The 19,293-nt window shown below is 37.0% G+C and overlaps 1 protein-coding gene across 5 annotated transcripts in view; it reads right to left on the bottom strand.

Annotated features, from left to right (window-relative positions):
- LOC120766548 (titin) overlaps positions 1-19,293 on the bottom strand; it is a 58,659-nt gene that overhangs the window by 13,708 nt on the left and 25,658 nt on the right. For 3 of the 5 annotated variants that reach the window (XM_040092128.1, XM_040092132.1, XM_040092131.1), the window contains exons 1-2: positions 672-774; positions 58-383 (exon numbers count right to left, since the gene is read on the bottom strand). In XM_040092128.1, the coding sequence (XP_039948062.1) occupies positions 58-383; positions 672-756 (411 nt within the window). In that variant the 5' untranslated portion in view covers positions 757-774. Of the gene's footprint in view, positions 1-57; positions 384-671; positions 775-19,293 lie in introns of those variants that run through there. The other 2 variants (XM_040092129.1, XM_040092130.1) reach the window with 1 other exon arrangement.

Genomic DNA, 19,293 nt, shown 5'->3' on the forward strand with positions numbered 1-19,293 from the left:
ACATAAATATTTCCGGCCCAGTGGGTTGACCCACAATCGCATGCGACTATAGCTTACCTTGCATCTAAATTCCGGTGGCATGCCGCCTGGCAAGCGCGCCACCAGCTTCATGGCATGCAACCATTGATTGTAGTCGGATGCCGCCTCATCGTCTACATCGTGCTTAGCTGGCGCTGCAGCGACTGTTGCTGCTGCTGCTGCTGGCGTGGCTTTGGCGGGCGAGATATCATCGTCACTTCGGGCGCCAACGCCGGAAGCACGTGGTTCATTGTAATTGCTTTGTGCGTAATTGGCCTGCATGTTGGTGGGCGATGTTATGACGGAAGCGGACTTGGATGATGGTGGTGGTGAGAGACTGAATCGCATTTTTGGATGAACATTGTCTGCAAATTCGAATGAAATTCAATTGTAGTGCAAAACGGAAACTCATATTAAATGCAGCTCTGGCAAGTATAACAATTTTGATATAGCATATTCTAAGGCGCATATGTAATTTTACGAAATTTGGAAAGATAGAGAGAGAAAGAAAGAATTCACTTGTATGTCGATAGAAAGAGTAAGAATATTTCATATACATACATAAATACAGTATCATATAAATAAATATACATTAATATATATATATATATATATATATATGTATATATATGACGGTTTCGAGTGAGACTTACAATATCCGTGCAGTATGCAAACTTTAGTTAATTTTATTGGTAAATAGAGAGTAGTAGTACAGTAGTAGTAGTAGTAGTTTGGCATTTAGCATTTTTACAGGAAAAAGACACGTTTTTTTCGTTTTTGAGAAAACAAGAAAAAACGAAACAAAAACATAAAAGAATCCTTTTAGAACCAAAGTAGAACACAATTACCACATAGAAAAAATTTACATACAATTTCAGCATAATTTACTATATTATTTTGAATATTTTTTGAAAACACAACAACAATATTTGAATTTCGTATAAATTTTTAATTTTGAAATGAATTATGCTTTAGGCGAAAAATATTTATGCGAACGAAATATGAAAGCGAAATGAAATTGTTGGAGCCACAGGCGACATACACAAACAAATTTACAAATATTAGCGGGAAAGCGATTTCAAAGCAATTTGAGGACGGATTTAATTGCATACGTTTAAATATTTGTGTCAACCTTTATGCAACATTAGACGAGTTTTAATTTGATTCTTAAACATATAACGGCAATATATTTAATTTTTTTACAAAGTGAACTAAATACGTGAAAAAATCGTGTGTGTTCTTGCAGTTTAAAACTTAGGCTAGATTGAAAAATTCGGTTACAAAAACGCATGAAAAGTAAAAACAAACAGTTGCAAGCAAATAAAAAATATTAATTTTAATGAATATGTGCCTTAAAGTTTTTGCCTTAAAGTTTAAAAAACGTAACATCACTTTTCATAAAATTGCAGGCGAAGGAAAAACGATATAAATCACTCATATTGAAACAAAATTTGGAGTTTCGGTTATAAAATGGTTATATATTGGTTATATCTGTTAGCGAAAGTTAAAATTTTATGGATAAATATACATACATAGATAATAAGATGTAGTGAATCGTAGGCAACAAAAAGCTCAATTTTGAATTTTGCGATGATACGATATATTGCATTTTATGTGACGATATGTATAAACAACTTATTTTTATTGAACTCGAAATAAGCATTTAAACATTTATGAAAATTTTAGTTTTTTTAATGTCTAATAAATATGTAAAAATGTGTATAACCAAGTAGTATGTGCAGGGTGTATCAATGTGTAGTTTATATTATAGACAGCACAAACTTGATACGAGAAATAAACTATTATAAATGAGTTCTGCTTTCTCCAGACTGAACAAGGAAGCAAAGCAAATGGCTCTGGTTGTGAACGAGGACAAGACGAAATAACTCCTATTATCAACCAAACAGTCATCGCAGTCGCGACGTCACTGTTGACAACAACCGAAATGTTTTACGTAGGTACCTGCTGACGACAGCCTTACTCCACGGCGCTCAAAAGCACAGCGGATCAAATTAATGCGTTGATCAGCGCCCTGAGAATGCTAAGCATTTTCAGTACCAATTGGAAGTGAGGCATGGACACACTAACCACCTTGGTAGGGTTCGAGGCCCATCTAAAACCTCTGCTGTACTTTGGGTCCGGCACCCGGTTGCAATGCAACTCCACATTCAACTGACAAGGTCAGTTCTTCCCGCGATTTGGGTTTCAACCACAACCACCACGAATCTCCACAAAGGGCCAAACCCAATGAGCAGATTGGAGTTACCTTCAAGGACTACTTCTCCCCGTGGTATCAGAATTAAGTCTCCGGTCAGACCTCGTAACCGAAGCTACAACCAGTTGAGCTTCCATACAGCTCTGGACTGGTGGCCAGGATCTTAGTCGCCTCTTACGACAGGCATGCCTTACCACGGGTATATTCGGTTTCCCCCCCGAACCCAAGGGGTCCCCCATACCCTGCAGGGGGAGTCATAACTTCGAAGTCGTAGATAATTTCGTCCATATTGAAACCAGTATTAATACCAACAACAATGTCACCCTCGAAGTCCAACGCAGAATAACTCTTGGCAACAGGTGCCCATTCGGATTGAGTAGACATTTGTGAAGTAAAGTCTTCTCTCGACGGACAAAGTCCAAATTCTACAATTCCCGCATCATTCCCATCAGTCGACGAAACGATGAGCTGCACGAGATATATGACGAAATTGACATAGTTCAGTGAAGCAAGAGACAGTGGCTGTTTTGGCTAGGCCAAGATGCACTATTATAAGAAAAAAGTGGTCAGTGGACTCCAACAAAATATTTCTAGAGATCTGTTTGCACCCAAAATTTATTCTCAACTGAAAATGTCACTTTTTGAGCCGAATTCTCGACATTTGCGGGAAATTTTGCTTTTCTTTTTTAATTCCAAGAAAAGTGCGGCTGAGGCTCATCAAATGCTTTCGGATACGTACGGTGGGCTGTCCTAAGTGAAAGAACATGTCGCGAATTGTTTCAACGTTTTAAGAATGGTGGTGGAAGGGTGAAGATTTTCGAAGATGCTGAATTGGAAGCATTACTCGACCAAGATGCGATTCAAACCCAAAAGGAATTGGTCGAATCGTTGCAAGTGACACAGCAAGCCGTATCAAAATGCCTCAAAGCCATGGGGATGATTCAGAAACAAGGAAACTGGGTTCCTTACGACTTGAAACCAAGAGATGTCGAACGGCGCTTCTTTGCATGTGAACAGCTGCTTCAAAGGCACAACCGAAAGGGATTTTTACATCGCATTGCAACTGGCGGCGAAAAATGTGTCCACTACGATAATCCTAAGCGAAGAAAGTTATGGGAAAGCCTGGACATGCCTCCACGTCGACGGTAAAACCGAACATTCACGGCGCCAAGGTAATGCTCTGCATTTGGTGGGACCAGCTGGGGGTGATATATTATGAGCTGCAATAACGCAATTGATGCGCTTGAGCCGAGCACTAAAAGAAAAACGACATAGTACGAGGAAAGAAACGATAAAGTCATTCTCCAGCATGACAATGCTCGGCCTCACGTCGCAAAGGTGGTCAAAAAATATTTGGGGACGCTGAAATTGGAGATCTTACCCCACCCGCCGTATTCTCCAGACGTTGCTCCATCTGACTACCACTTGTTCCGATCGGTGGCACACGGTCTAGCTAACGAGCACATCAGTTCTTATGAAGAAGTCAAAAATTGGATTGATACTTGGATCGATTCGAAAGATGAGGAGTTCTTTCGTCACATTTTGAATAACATTTTTGTAACCGCTTTAATACAATAAAGCCTTAAATTTACAAAAAACAAGTAAGGAAGGGCTAAGTTCGGGTGTCACCGAACATTTTATACTCTCGCATGGTAAAGTGATAATCGAGATTTCATAACACGTCATTTACATATTTTTCAAATACCGTATTTTTGTAAAGTTTTATTCCGCTATCATCATTGGTTCCTAATGTTTATACTCGTATTATACAGAGAAGGCATCAGATGGAATTCAAAATAGCTTTATATGGGAAGAAGGCGTGGTTGTGAACCGATTTCATCCATATTTCGTACATGTCATCAGGGTGTTAAGAAAATATTATATACCGAATTTCATTGAAATCGGTCTAGTAGCTCCTGAGATATGGTTCTTGGTCCATAAGTGGGCGGCGCCACGCCCATTTTCAATTTTTAAAAAAAGGCTGGGTGCAGCTTCCTTCTGCCACTTCTTCCGTAAAATTTAGTGTTTCTGACGTTTTTTCTTAGTCGGTTAACGCACTTTTAGTGATTTTCAACATAACCTTTGTATGGGAGGTGGGCGTGGTTATTATCCGACTTCTTCCATTTTTGAACTGTATATGGAAATGTCTGAAGAAAACGACTTTGTAGACCTTGGTTGACATAGCTATAGTAGTTTCCGAGATATGTACAAAAAACTTAGTAGGGGGCGGGGCCACGCCCACGTTTCCAAAACAATTGCGTCCAAACATGCCCCTCCCTAATGCGATCCTTTGTGCCAAATTTCATTTTAATATCTTTATTTATGGCTTAGTTATGACACTTTAAAGGTTTTCGGTTTCCGCCATTTTGTGGGCGTGGCAGTGGGCCGATTTTGCCCATCTTCGAACTTAACCTTCTTATGGAGCCAAGGAATACGTGTACCAAGTTTCATCATGATATCTCAATTTTTACTCAAGTTACAGCTTGCACGGACGGACGGACAGACGGACGGACAGACAGACATCCGGATTTCGACCCTACTCGTCGCCCTGATCACTTTGGTATATATAACCCTATATCTGACTCTTTTAGTTTTAGGACTTACAAACAACCGTTATGTGAACAAAACTATAATACTCTCGTTAGCAACATTGTTGCGAGAGTATAAAAACGGCGGAAGCAAAGTTGTAGACCTAATATATATAAATAACCCTATATCTATCTCCTCTAGGTTTAGGTGATATATACAACCGTTAGTTGAAAGGTAAAAAAATAATAAAAGTAGAAAATCGGATTCGAAGTATGTTTCCTGGAAACTCTTCGGATAGATTATTTATAAAGCTATCAAGCAATTCTTATTAAACCACATAAATATCTGTAGTTATGACACTGCATTTAGAGACATTTCATCAATAAATTCATCATCGATTTCGTTTCCCTACTCTCTAAATTAATCTGAGATAAGTCCATTTAAATAACACTGGCCTACACTAATGTTGGTGCCTCATTATTTTTGGAATATTTTGTGAGAATATTACGAAAATATCAGTCACTTTGTTCGCATCGCATTTTTTTTCTTGAATGCCGATTTCAATACCAAAATACATATCTCATTTCAACTTAATAATATATTTTTAATATTAATGTAGTGATTATCAGATTGACAGACTGCCTACCTTACCGACTATATGTAGATATGCACAGAGCTGAACCAAACCAAAATTTTGTAGGCCAGTATAATAACTTCACATTCATGGAGAATGGCTGCCCAAATGGGTGAAAAAATGCATAAACCACGAAGATTCCTGCATTACCAATATTCCCGCCACTCCGTCACTTTTCGATACCATTTTTGTAGTATGATTTGTCATTTTCTTCAAAATAAGCCTAAGTTTCAATGATCACCTCTTTGTTCGACGAAAATTTCTTCCCAATGAACATTTGAGATCTGAAATCAATAAATAGTCAATGGGAGTTTGATCTGGAGAATAGGGTGAAAACGGAAGCAATTCGATTCAAATCATGGATTTCTGCTCTCGTTTCCACTGACTTGTAACACGGTGCATTGTCTAAGTGAAACAGCACTTTCTTTTTCTTCACATGCGACCATTTTCCGGCGATTTCGTTCTCAAACGATTCAATAACGCAATGTAATAGCGGCTGTTGATGGTCCTGTGAAATGATGAAGCATAGTTTCAACCATTGTCACAAATCAGCATAAAACCTCGGGTTTATTACGCTTGAACATCTCTAAACATTGCTCAGATTCATCAACTCGCTGTTGTTGTTGTTGTAGCGACAGAACTCTGTCGAGTTGACAGTCCTTGACTGGATGAAAAATCGGTGTACGTTCCAGTTACTTAGACCCGACTGTCGTGGGAACGAATTCATCAACTCGTCGTTGTTTTTGGTCAAAAGTGAGCTCGCTTGGCTTCCAGTTTGCACATAGTTTCTCATATCAAAATATTCGTGAATGACTGTTGTATATGTACGTCAGTTAACAGCTTTAGAGTGTCTGCTCTTTCGCACAACTTCACTTTACGCTCTTCCAAAATTATTTTGTTGACTTTTTTAATTTTTTCGTCGGTAACAACATCTACTGAGTTCATTGTCTTCGATACTCATTTCACCACGTCCAAACATAGCTGTTTGATTTTTCTGCAGTGTCCGAAAACTCGCCATCGAGCCAAGTTTTTGCTCCAACTGTATTTTTTCCCTTCGAAGAGCAATACCTTATCATCAAGCTAAACTCTTTTTTATATATATTTTTAAATGACAAAAATTGCTTCACTGAAAATGATATAATTCCCAAAGTAATGATCTGCCAGTTGTCAAATTTATATACGCGCCTTTTGAAGATTAGGGCTAACTAAAAATCATATAGACTTAATTCAATTAGCGCCAACTGCGTGTCAGGCCGTGCACTTTTCAATTGATCTAATATTCACTAGTTTTTCTTTCACACCTACCACTGCCGCCTATCACCCTTTACTAATACATATAACAATAATTTTTTTCAATTGCTGGAAGCAACTAATTTTAATTACACAAACTTATTCTGGTGTTTAACGAGTTGCCAATCTAATTACAGTGCGTTGAAAGTTGACTTGATTTTAGATATAAAATTATCCAGCTTCCCAGCATTGAAGTGACTTTAGTTCAATGATGAAATATAAGACTGATTTAATTGAAAAATTTAACTCTTTCAATAATTTTCAATAGAAAAGTTTGCTAAGTTCTCGCTTTGAACTTTTCTGCCTTCAACTTATAATTTCCTTTTTCTGCAGTTGAGAAAACAAACAATCATTTGCCTCAAAGCAGCAGCATGCTTTTATTAAATTTATTTTCTCATTTAGTTAGAAAAACACTATCTACATAACTTATTTTACGTTCTCGCATAAACGAATTTAAATAAACAAGTGAAGAATAAAGCGTGTGATAGGCAAGAGATGCAGGTCGAAAATGTAATTATGCATGCACTTGAATAATAAACAGGCAATTTTATTAAATATCGATGTATATTGTAGTGCACTGAGCTCTTGCCTCCTCCCCTGCTGAATGATGCATGTGAGTATCTGGTTGGTAGCATGTGTCACACACGCACACACGTGCAATGTTTCACTATCAGACACCCTCACATGCTTATCACGGAGGTACTCACAGGGTTGTCACGCTTTGTTTACATTGCCAAGTCATATTGACACTTTGTACTTGTTGTTATGTAAATGTTAGGTGCACATGTATGTCTACATACATACTTGTGTGTATATATAGGCATGCACGTCTATATACATATCTAAGCTTATGACGTCGTTAGTTGAGTGCTCGTTACCAGCATGAAAGGAGTTTTCGCTCACTCAGTTGACCATGACATTTGCGTAGATATGTACATACATACCTACTAGTGCTTGAATACATACAAACAAACTTTGACAAATTTTATTCAACGCAATTGAATGAATTTTTATATGCTTGATTATGTTCATATGTACCGTTAGTATATCAGCTTTTAGTCGTGGAAGTAAGAAATATTAGACATTTGGACATATGTACATACACGTGCTTATACATATATACATATGTATATATGGATACACATAAACATGTATATGAATATTATATAGATACAAGTATATAAATGAAATGACCTTATCAGTTTCTGGTAGTGAACTATGCAAGTTACATAATGGACAGTCTTGTTTGACATTTACTTGAAGGACGAAAGTGGTTGCGTTAAATGAGAAATTGCTCTTTAAATGACTTCGCCAGAAGCTGTTGGTCTTGTATTGCTCTGCTTCAAGGAGAGCTAATTAACTTCAATTCACTCATGAGAGTTTCAAGAGTGAGAGAGCAAGAAAGTTGCATGATATTTAAAAACGAGCTCAAAAATTAGATTAAATGGACCACAAACTTAATTGTCTGAAACTTTTTTTAAACACTTTTAAGTTTTCTATAAATCTAACTTTCTTCCTCAAGAACTACTTGTCTTACTGTTTTTATATTCTTGCAACCTGTTGCTACAGAGTATAATAGTTTCGTTCACCTAACGGTTGTACGTATCACCTATAACTAAGCGCCCGTCCGTGCAAGCTGTAACTTGAATACAAATTGATATATATTGAAGAAGCTTGGTTTGCGAGCACTAAATTAAGATATTAAGCTGAAATTTGCCAGTAGCAAGGACCGATTGTGGGTGAAAATTTTTGAAAAAGTGGGTGTGGCCCCGCCTTTAATAATTTTAATGTACATATCTCCTAAACCACTAAAGCTACAACAACCAAATTTGCTCAACGCAAATACTATAAGAACTTTTACCGACATTGTGAATATGGACGAAATCGGAAGATAACCCCAATCACTCCCCATATAACGGTACTATTCAAAATTACTAAAAGTGCAATAAATCGATAACTAAACACGCCAGAGACACTTATTTTTACCTCCAAGATGGTATGAGAAGACTTTATGGGAGTCGGTGTGAAAATTAGGCCATGGACCTGGCACCTCCCACTTTTTGGTAAAATCCCATATCTCGGGACTAGACCAACCGATTTCGACTAAAATTACGAGTTGGAAAAGGACGAAAATGGACGACAACCACGCCTACTCCCCATATAACACAATTTAAATTTCATTTGATAACTTAACGGAATAAAATTTCGCGCTAATAATTTGTTTAAAGTATGCCGCCTTATCACCAATAATTTACCGAAACCAAGTAAAACTGTTCAAGCCCTAGGTACAGAATATGTGGGCCCCATTATCTGTAGTTGACATTTGATCGAAAATATCGGTCAATGTAAGAGATGTGCAATTAAAATTCAGAGATAATCCTTTCCTGACAGTAGTAATCCTGTGTATCAAAAAATGGGTTGAATCGGGTTAATACTTCCCTGAGGCCTCACATACCTCATATACCTAATATAAGGATTTTAGAACATCCAGGTTATTTTATACTGGATATATCGGCCAATATTTGATTAATCTTACATATAATGATTTAGGTTTTTCTAACAAACCTTATGCGGACTATGTCGGCCAGTGTATGAGTTATATAGAATGCCCTGAGGTTGACGTTTTACATCTGAAGGTATTTACTTGCCTTTGATTCTTGCAAGGTCCAAGAGTATAAACTGTTCGGTTGCACACAAATTTAGCCCTTTCTTACCTGTTTCTGTAGAATTTAGTCGAATGATTAGCTTAATAAAGGAGATATTTCTCTTATAAATATTTTATGAAACTAGATGTATCTCTTAAGCATCAGATTCATTCCTGCTTTGAGAAGATTTGGTTTTATATGCACTTTCTAATAGAGGTCTTTGGAAAAATAATTGTTTAACGGCCTCTCACTTACTGGGCTTTAAATACAGGGTCCGGCACTCGAAGACCAACTTCAGACTGTTCGCGCAGCTGTCGCACTGGAATCATCTGTTCATAAATTTGCTGAATGACAGTTCGGAGTATTGAAGAAGCGACTTGAGCGAAATCCACGACGAAGTGCCAATCAAATGGCTAAACAACTGAAAATATCCGACCGCAGCATCCGAAGGCGAAGTTTCAAACGGCCCATGATCTCACACCCAAGCAGCAACAAGAAAGGCTTGAGAGAGCGAAGCGGTTGCTTCGCTTGGCCGAAAGCGGTCAAATTCCAAACATTGTGTTTTCTGCCGAAAAAAATTTTGCAATTGAGCAATTCGTAAACTCTCAAAACGAATATAAGTCATCGGTTGGCCACCAGGAGGCAGCACCCGACACAAATAATGGTTTGGGCCGCTATCGTCGCAGATGGGCGCTCTCCAATTGTTTTCATCGAGCCTGGCGTCAAAATAAATGCGATATATTATCAGGAAAGTGTTCTGGAGGCTACATTGAAGCCGTGAATGAATTATTCTCTCTGGGCCATTTTGGAGAGCAAGGTCCGAAGTAAAAAATACACCAGTCTCGAGATGCTGAAGAAAGCCATTGTCCGTGAGTGGGCCAAAATATCGGCAAGTCACATTCGGGCAGCTTACGATTCGTTTTTTGATCGTCTTAAGGCCATAGTTAAGGCAAAAGTTGGTCATATCGAGCAAAAGTGAATTGGTCCTGAATTTATGATTATTTTCACACATTTTCTACTTTAAAATATATAAAAATAATTTTCCAAACCGAATTTATGGCTTTTTTAATTGGATCCTGTATGAAAAAATTAAAAAATATAAGAATCTTCAGTTTTTCTTTCGAAATTTTTTAATACGGTTTCAGTAATTGTATTTAATGGAGGAGATTGTGTGAATTAAAATATCTTCTCTGAGGACCTAAGTTATTTCTGCTGTCGAGGCATAAAACCCTACGGGTCTACTTCAATAGTTTATTCCTTTCCGTTTGATAGGATCCACAGAAATTGAGAAAAATTTTCATTTCTACCTTGTGCTTTTCTATAGATTGCTTCTAGTTTTCACACAAACAAAATATAATAAATATCTCCTTTTTGCCTGAGTTTATCTTGACGACTTTTCTGACTTATAAACATAATCTTCTAACTCGACAGGAAAACATAACCCAAAACTAAAGTAATTTGACTGAAGTTATCACAATCACTGCGTTTTTATTTCCTTTTAACATTTCATATCTTTCTATAATGAGTGTCATTAACTGTCTCTGCTTGGGATGCATAATTGAGTAATAAAAGATTATTAGCGCAATGCAGCGTGAAACTGGATTAAACATGCCCAAGGGTCAACTATTGGGATAAAAAAAAAACGAAAAAACCTATTTTTATGATGACACATTTAAATATATACAAAGTTACATGCGATAAAAAGGGTTATAAAGCGTATAGTGTGAGATTGCTGCTAATTTTAAAAAGTCATCGAAAATTGGACTTAACAGATGGACCATCTGAAACGTGGCCGAGGAAAACATTTGAAAAAGGTAATCTTCAAAAAATTAATGCCAAAAATTGTTCTTTCGAACGATAATAAACATTCCCCATTAATATTGAAGTTTCTGAGTTTTTCCTTTAAAAAAGTAGGGTACTTCGAAATTGATCACCTTTTATATGGTGGCCAGCGGGGTTATGTTAAGACGCTTGTTTACCCATATAAGCATTTGCTTTTATAATGACTACTAGGGATATTACTCAAATTTATTTTAGATTTAGATCCTCTAAATGAACCAGACTCTTGAAAGGAAAAAATGTAGTGGAAACGTTTCCTTTAAAATGTAAAATCCAAAAGGAAAATAAGTAAAAAAGACTGAAATTTACATTAATTTCTCTAATATTTTCTTTAATCTACCTATGCCACTCTGTACTTCATTAAATTAAAACTTTTTATCTCTTCAACTCGTTAATGTCGTTTTGATGCCACTAATGATATGCGCATTAAAAAGTTAAATCGCCTACGAGCTCCCCGGAAGTTATGCGAGAACAATGACCTCGCCACCGAGTGACACGAGATCAAGTAAGCAAAGAATGAATAAAAATTCATTGAAATAATAATAAAAATGCATAAAATCCGTGCTCCTAAGAGAATAAAGCAAATGCAAGAAGCAGAAAGCGTAAAGCGCGTGGCACAAAATAGAGCTGCGCCAACAACAAAGCGGGTATTACAATGAGAAGGAATACAGCATAAAGAAATAAGACGAAAAAAGGCTCCCTTGCGTAGGGAGCTGCTTGAGGCCTGCAGGAATCAGCAGCGAAGTCTATTTTTAAGCATTTGAGCCAGACACTATCATACCGCCACGCACACTTCGAAAGCTTTGAAACGCGTCGCTTTTATACCGTCACAAATGAGTAGTGAACGGAGCGTGGTAAATTGATATTATCGTAATTTGAGTTGATTGATGGGCATAAGGGCTGTAACAGTTAGATAGTGTTACTAGCTAGCAGTTAAAAATAGAAAAAAAACACACACACAAGCATATTTATATAAGCGTATGCTTAGCATGTACATGTAAGTGTGTGCTCGTGTGTGCCTGTGTCACGCATTTTAAGTGCAGTACTCCGCGGCGTATGAGTTATGCTTCAATTCAATTGCTCTGCACGGATTGGTTGCTCTTCTGCTGAGTGTTGAGTGTCGTTCCGCGCGGAATGTACAAAAATAGCCGCGCGTGATTCAGCATTGTTTATGCGCATTTTGCGAAATGCAAACGATAGTAAAAATTTATTGCGCGGATTTTTTTATTGGCAACTGTGATGATTGTGTGTTACCGATATTGACTCTTATTTCACAAAAGTGAATATACTCTGCAAGTGTATGATGTAAATCTGAGTTTTTTACTTTTATACAACGAAAAATTGAGAGTACGTTTCCTCATAACCAAAATGGCTTGAAAAGCACAAGTATATTTTTTGTGCAGTGTGGGATACTTATATAATTTATATATCTTTATATATAAAAATACGTGTCACGTTGTTTGTCTGCGATGGACTCCTAAACTACAGAACCAATTTTAGCAAAATTTAGCACGCTGTGCTCAGTTCGAACCAACTTAAAAGATAGGATAGTAAAAACAATCCATAAATAAATAAAAACAGTGAAAGCTCTATTAAATGGACGCTCTATTAAGCGAATAATCCTTTAACTATGCACATTGTTGATGTTTTTTAAGTACAATCAATTAAGAAGCCTTAATAATTCGTTATTTTTTCCAATGAAATCTATTTGTATGAACATATTCAGAATTGAACCTCAAGTACAATCCTGTGGATTCTTATACCGCCAAAAACGTGTTCACCTTTATTCGTAAATAAAATTTTAACTGTATTGAATAGTTTATTATATGAATACCACAGCTAAGCGTGGTCGGATCCACTAGTATATTTATACATATCGTCACCTAAAATGCAAGCAAATCGATTTTCTCGATCACATTTCGGCAGTCTTAACCTAAAAATACTATACTAAAATTTTTAATGAATATTTCAAACATTTTTAAAGCTACAGTCTTGAAAAGCCGCTACGTAACAAACACCTATTATGAAAAGGTCAAAACAGCCTCGAATGATAGACAACCTTTTTGATAATATTAGTTCTGCTTTCTCCAGAGTGGATAAGAAAGCGAAACAAATGGATCTGGTTGTCAACGAGGGCAAGAAAAATTATCTCCTGTTATCAAACAAACAGTCGTCGCACTCTCAAGTCACTATTGACTTTAATAACTTTGAAGTCGTAGATAATTTCGTCTATCTTGAAATCAGTATTAACGCCAACAACAACGTCTGTCTTGAAATCCAACGTAGAATAACTCTTGCTTACTTCGGACTGAGTGGGCAAATGAGAAGTGAAGTCCTCTCTCTACGAAAAAGACCAAATTCCCGTCCTGTTGTGTGGTGCAGAGGCATGGAAGATGACATCAACTGGTGAGTCGGCGAATATCGTATTTAATGGAACGATGAGCTGTACGAGATTTACGACGACATCGACATAGTTCAGCGAATTAAAAGACAGCGGCTACGCTGGCTAGGTTATGTCGTCCGAATGGATGAAAACCCTCCAGCTGTTAGAGTATGCAACGCAGTACCCGCCGGGGGAAGTGGAGGAAGTGGAAGACCTCCACCGTTGGAATCTCCAATTGGCGCCAAACAGCAAAAAAGGAACGACTAGCGCGCTATCGTTAACTCCGTACTTACTTGTATTAGGGTATGACAAAAACTAACCTATTGAATACATGTTTTGAAATGAGCCCACATAGAATTTGTTAAAATTTGAATAAATACTGTTCAAATGCGTTAGCGCACATGAACACTTTCTGAGCTGGTGGGACGCGGTATGTAAATAATTCCGTCGTTACAAAATAGTTGTTATCCCTTTTTTAATAATTTTATTGTGCGAAGGATCTCACATTTACTAAGGTTTTGTAACTAAAATTAAAGATCGAAAAAATCTCAATTTTCAGACATAACTGAAAAACTGAACCTCATGTTACGAAAAGCATTTGGACTTCCAGAAGGGTCTTTCAGTTAGAGCGATTGCACAAAAAATAAAATTTTATTTGGAATCATCAGCAAAATGAAAAGACAAGACAATATTAACACACCACCCAAAAAGTTAGGCAGGCATTAAAAGCTCACTCCTGAAACAGAAAGGACTTTACGGCGTCTTATCATGACTGATGCAGCTAAAACGCAGTAGAGGCCAACAAAGTGTTATTGCCGTCTTTAAGCACTAGAGTATGCAACAATGCCTTTCGAAATTCGCTGAAAAGTTGCCATATGCGTGCAACACCAACAATTAAACAACCGTGCATGTCAACGAAAAACAAAACGGATAGAATGAAATTTGCGAAAGAACATAAAAACTGGACAAGCGAACAGTTAAACTAGTAATCTTGGTATTAATTCAGATGAACGCATTTGAAGATGCTATGACAAGGGATGAAGTCCCACGAATAGGAATATACTTAAATTCGGAGGTGGTCCACGGTGTGGTGTTATTTCTGTGACGGAAAGGTGTGAAAACTGTGTCGATTTACGGAATAATGAGAGCTACGGACTATATTAGCATTCTATAGGATTCACTTATCCCTAGCTTCGAGATTTTTGGATGTGAACCCGCTGATTTGTTATACATGCAAGACAATGACCCTAAACATACGGCACGCATTACAAAATCTTGTTTAGGAAATAACGGAATTCGGGAGAAGGAGTGGTCAGCTCAGTTACCAGATATGATTTCCTATTGAAAATTAGACGATTGTAAAAAAACGGTTAATTGCTCAGAGAGAAACACCAAAAACCCTAGATGAACTCTGGACTGAAGATGAACGAGTTTGGAACAGCTTTTCTCCAGAAATTTTAGATAATCTAATTAACTCTATGCCTCACCGTATTAAAGCAGTCATAAAAGCTAAAGGCGGGGCCACAAGTTATAAGTAATTGATCTTCAATCGCCACTTTACCTCTAAGTTCAAATATTGTTCACATGAATTGTATTCTTCATATGTACTATATCCACCAGAGATTATTAGTATACAGTGAAATTCCTCATAACCGGATACATGTCAGTGTTTTGTCCCGCTAAGGGAGCTGTCCATATATGGCGGTAACACGCCGAATGTTTAAAATGTATTCTTGAAGAGAGAAGAATTTATGAAGTTTCTCTCGTTCATCAGGGATAACTTGAACGAAATATTAGCAAAATAGTGCCCGCGTCCGTTCATTGGAATCTACTCATGTCCGGTTTTCGGAATTCCCTCACATGAAAATCATTGTCAAAACTTTGTGTTCATGAAATTTGTTCAGTATAGTATTAATAAAAAATCTTTTAGTATCTGTATTAATAAAAAAAATACTGTTATGTTTCCGTTCTTTCTTCCCTGCCCTATTTAATATGTTATTTAAAACATCCGAGAATAATTCCAATAAATTCATAAAAAATTCTAACAATCTTTTTGTGATAAAATCTCTGATATCTTTTCAACAACTTTGTTATCCCCTTTTTTCAGAGCACCAACAAATTTTCAAAGCTTTTTAATAAACGAATTTAGATTAGTTTTTGACTCACCCTAATACATATATGTACAAGTAAGTAAGTGTATATAAAGTAAGATTATACAAAACTTGGAAAGTGCAAAGAAATGGAAAAACAATAACAATTGTTGAATTGCGTTGTGCAAGCTTCTTGGCGTCTCAACGTCTAAATAATATATAAGTGTGTTGCTCAGAGAAATAACTCCAGTGACACGAGTGCGTGCGCTGCGGTCTTATGTACGACAATCCAAAGGACAAATTCAAAGGACGTCTGGGAATTTCGATTAGATGTGTGCGTGAGCGGCTCTTTTTTATATCTGATATTTATTTTATTTTTTCATTCGTTATTTGCACAATAATTTTTCGTTCCCATATTAGTGAAGAGAGTTCATAAATAGACCCACCCGGCACGTGCACAACGGGGATGTCGTTGAGTAGTGGTGAAGCACAAATTAACAAGCAGTTACAAAAAAAGTATTAAACACTTAAGACGGCACAAAACTCATGAATTATTTGGCAATTTGTGTAAAAGAATAAATATGTCAAATACATACACTGAGTTGGTAAAAATAATTGAAAGCGACTAAATAGGTAGGTGTTTTGATTTCTAGTTAAGGTTATGAGTTTTCTTTCTGATCATCATTTGAAGCTTTAAACTCGAAAAGCCTTCTAGAAAAAAACATCATTATGAGTTTCGATTTAGGTGGTCAAATTAATTGGAGCTGTTTCCATTATTTTAAATAGACTTAAGCTACCTTAACATATTGGCTCAAATACTCATTTACTACTCGCTGTATGCCCCCATATTGAACACTTTTCTGTACTCGGGAGGAAGTGTTGCCTAAAATTCGGCGCATTTGCCATTTAGAGTTAGCAAAGACACACACCTGAAATATTTCACGGTTGATTAAATACATACATGGAACTGTTGCATTTACCTTTCCAGTTATAGTAAGAAAATATTGCATTTGAAAATGAATTGCGAAAAGACTCGCGGAAAATTTATTTAAACTATCGCAATATTTTCAAGCAAAGAGTTATATGTTTAAAAACATTGATGTCTAGAATCGAATATAAATACGTCTTATTATTAAACTCATTTTTACTATTGTTTGTACTGGTTAATCTTTAGCTAGGTTTCACAATAAATTTTTATCTAAAATGCGGCTTTTATGCAATTTTACTTTTTGTTCAAACTCCAGAGACAACATCGGCTTATTGAAATTTGGTACAATTAGACTAGGAATAACTGCAAAAATGAAAGCAGTAAGAAAATGATGACCTGTGAGCGTGATGAGCAATTAGCGGATGGTGAGTATAAATGCTATAACTAACTAAAATTTCTCAGATACCATCGGAGCTTATAACAGTACTAGATCGGATTGACAGAACACAAAAAATGCAGGTCAAAATGATAACCATGAAAGGTAACCGGTTATATTTGCCGGTTCATCTGTTTATTTTATCTTAGCTTAACCGTTAGTTTGAAGTTAATTCTAATAGTCTTTGTGAGCCCATACAAATTACAAATACTAAAATAATCTCTTTCCAGAGTAAAGTATTTATTTTAACGGTTCTCCAACATTTCGATTCTGGTTCAATAGTGTTAAACTTCGATACTTTTGAAATAGATTTTCTCCCTCCTTGACTTCCTCATTTCAGTTAATTTTTTTTTCTAGCAAGCCAGGTTTTGAGTCTAGGAAAGACTAAATAATCGCTGAGGGCAATGGTTAGCGATTAAGTCATAGCGCTGAAGATAGTCCAAAAGTTTTATTTTCCAAAAATTTGTTAATTGCTTTCTCCCATCTGGAAACAGTGTTTTTTTATATGTAACCCCGACTACATGATCCCATTTTTCAACGGGCAAAGAAGGTTCAAAGTAAACATAGAAAAAGATAGCTGGCGTAAAGGTATGTTAGCTACCCGCAACACTCTAAACATCTGTGCGGATGGCTCGAAAATACATAGATAATGGGGTTGGCCTTTAAGTTACCGGACAATTGCAGTATATTTCAAGCTGAAGTCTTTGCTATTCGGAAAGCCGCGGAGCTGGTCTCTAATGCACCTGCAGGCAAATCCAGATTCAAAATACTTAGATGTATGCAGATGATGACAACGAAGCCAGAAGTGTCTTGGGAAGCAGGGCAGAATTGAAAAGTGTTCTGTTGTATTATGTGCCTGGCCATAAAGGCATTGAGCGCAATGAAATAGTGGACGAGATTGCTTAGAATGGTGTACGTCTAGTCTAGGCGACACATGCCCGCAGAATGGGCAGACAGATCGAGAAGACTGCTGGAAATATCTGGAGCAAGGCACCAAAGAAACAATGGATAATCTCTTGAACGCTTATCCCGAATTGGGAAGACTACGCTGTAAGCATCTGGAGTCTTCACGGTATGAAACACTGGAGGAGGTATCGAATTCGCGTCAAGCTCAAGCGTCCTAAAGGATGAATACATCTTATGGACCTAGAAAACTAAACGCTATCTAGTATCAGAAAGAACCAAAATTGGTCTATGCGTGGCAAATTAGTCTATGCGTGGCTTATTGGCCTACCAGATTAACCTAATATCATTTAACCTATATATCGAAGTGAATTTTTGGTTTCCATTGTAAATAAAAATAGCAGAGGTGGTGTCACTTTCAGAACATTAACTTGAGAACAATCAAAAGAAATACTACGAAACTTAGACCGTTAGCTGGTAAATTGGTACTCTAAGAGAGGAGAGAGAGATTTTGTGCCGCAATAAAAAATACTTTTCAGCCCACTAGTACGATTAGTTCTAACCGAGGACTCAAATCTCTTGTGAACTATTTTCATTTTAATGTGGGGAACGTACTCGCATTAGCTCAGAACTTACCATAAATGCAATAAAATACTCACTAGCTATAAGCCATTCCGACGTCATCACATTAAATTCTGCAAATATTTCATATTTTCCTTGCACTTAGTTTTCTAAATACACAAGAACCCTCTGAGGTGTATTCTATTTTATCAGATTTTGTCTGCGCATAGCGGTTTTGCCTTTTGTTTTTAATAGTTGTGGCGTCGGTTCTATCTTTTGCGCTTTACACTTCTAACCAATCTGAATAGAACGTGACTTTAGCTACACAATTTTGTTGTTGTTGCTGCTGCTGCTTCACGTGTCGCCCAAAGCTACGCGGCAGCCACAAATAAACATGTGCCAATCATACATACATATGCACGTGTAATGGTTGTATGTATGTGTGTGTGTTTGTAAGTAGGATACGTGTATTCCACTGCGGCTTTCAGTGGCCATGGCACATGGCAAACATTTGCCAACAAGAAATGCAAGAAAAAAAATCAAAAATGCAAAAAATATGAAAACGGTTTGGCTGCGCAGTCGGCGGCAGGCAGCCGTGTTTGTCGTGCCAGTCAGTTTGGGACATCCTTGACACGCTTAATGACGCCATGACGGTTGTGGCATAGTTGTAGTATTTCCACATGTATTTACGTATGAATAGCTATATGTATTCTCTTCTCTATTTTTCTGCAAGCACATGCTGAAGCTTACTCTCTGCCGCTGTTTTTGCCGCTCCGGCGTACCATTTGCTCGCTCAAGCATATGCATACCCTGTAGGAACTT

This window comes from Bactrocera tryoni, chromosome 1 (assembly GCF_016617805.1).
Source record: "Bactrocera tryoni isolate S06 chromosome 1, CSIRO_BtryS06_freeze2, whole genome shotgun sequence".
NCBI lineage: Eukaryota > Metazoa > Arthropoda > Insecta > Diptera > Tephritidae > Bactrocera > Bactrocera tryoni.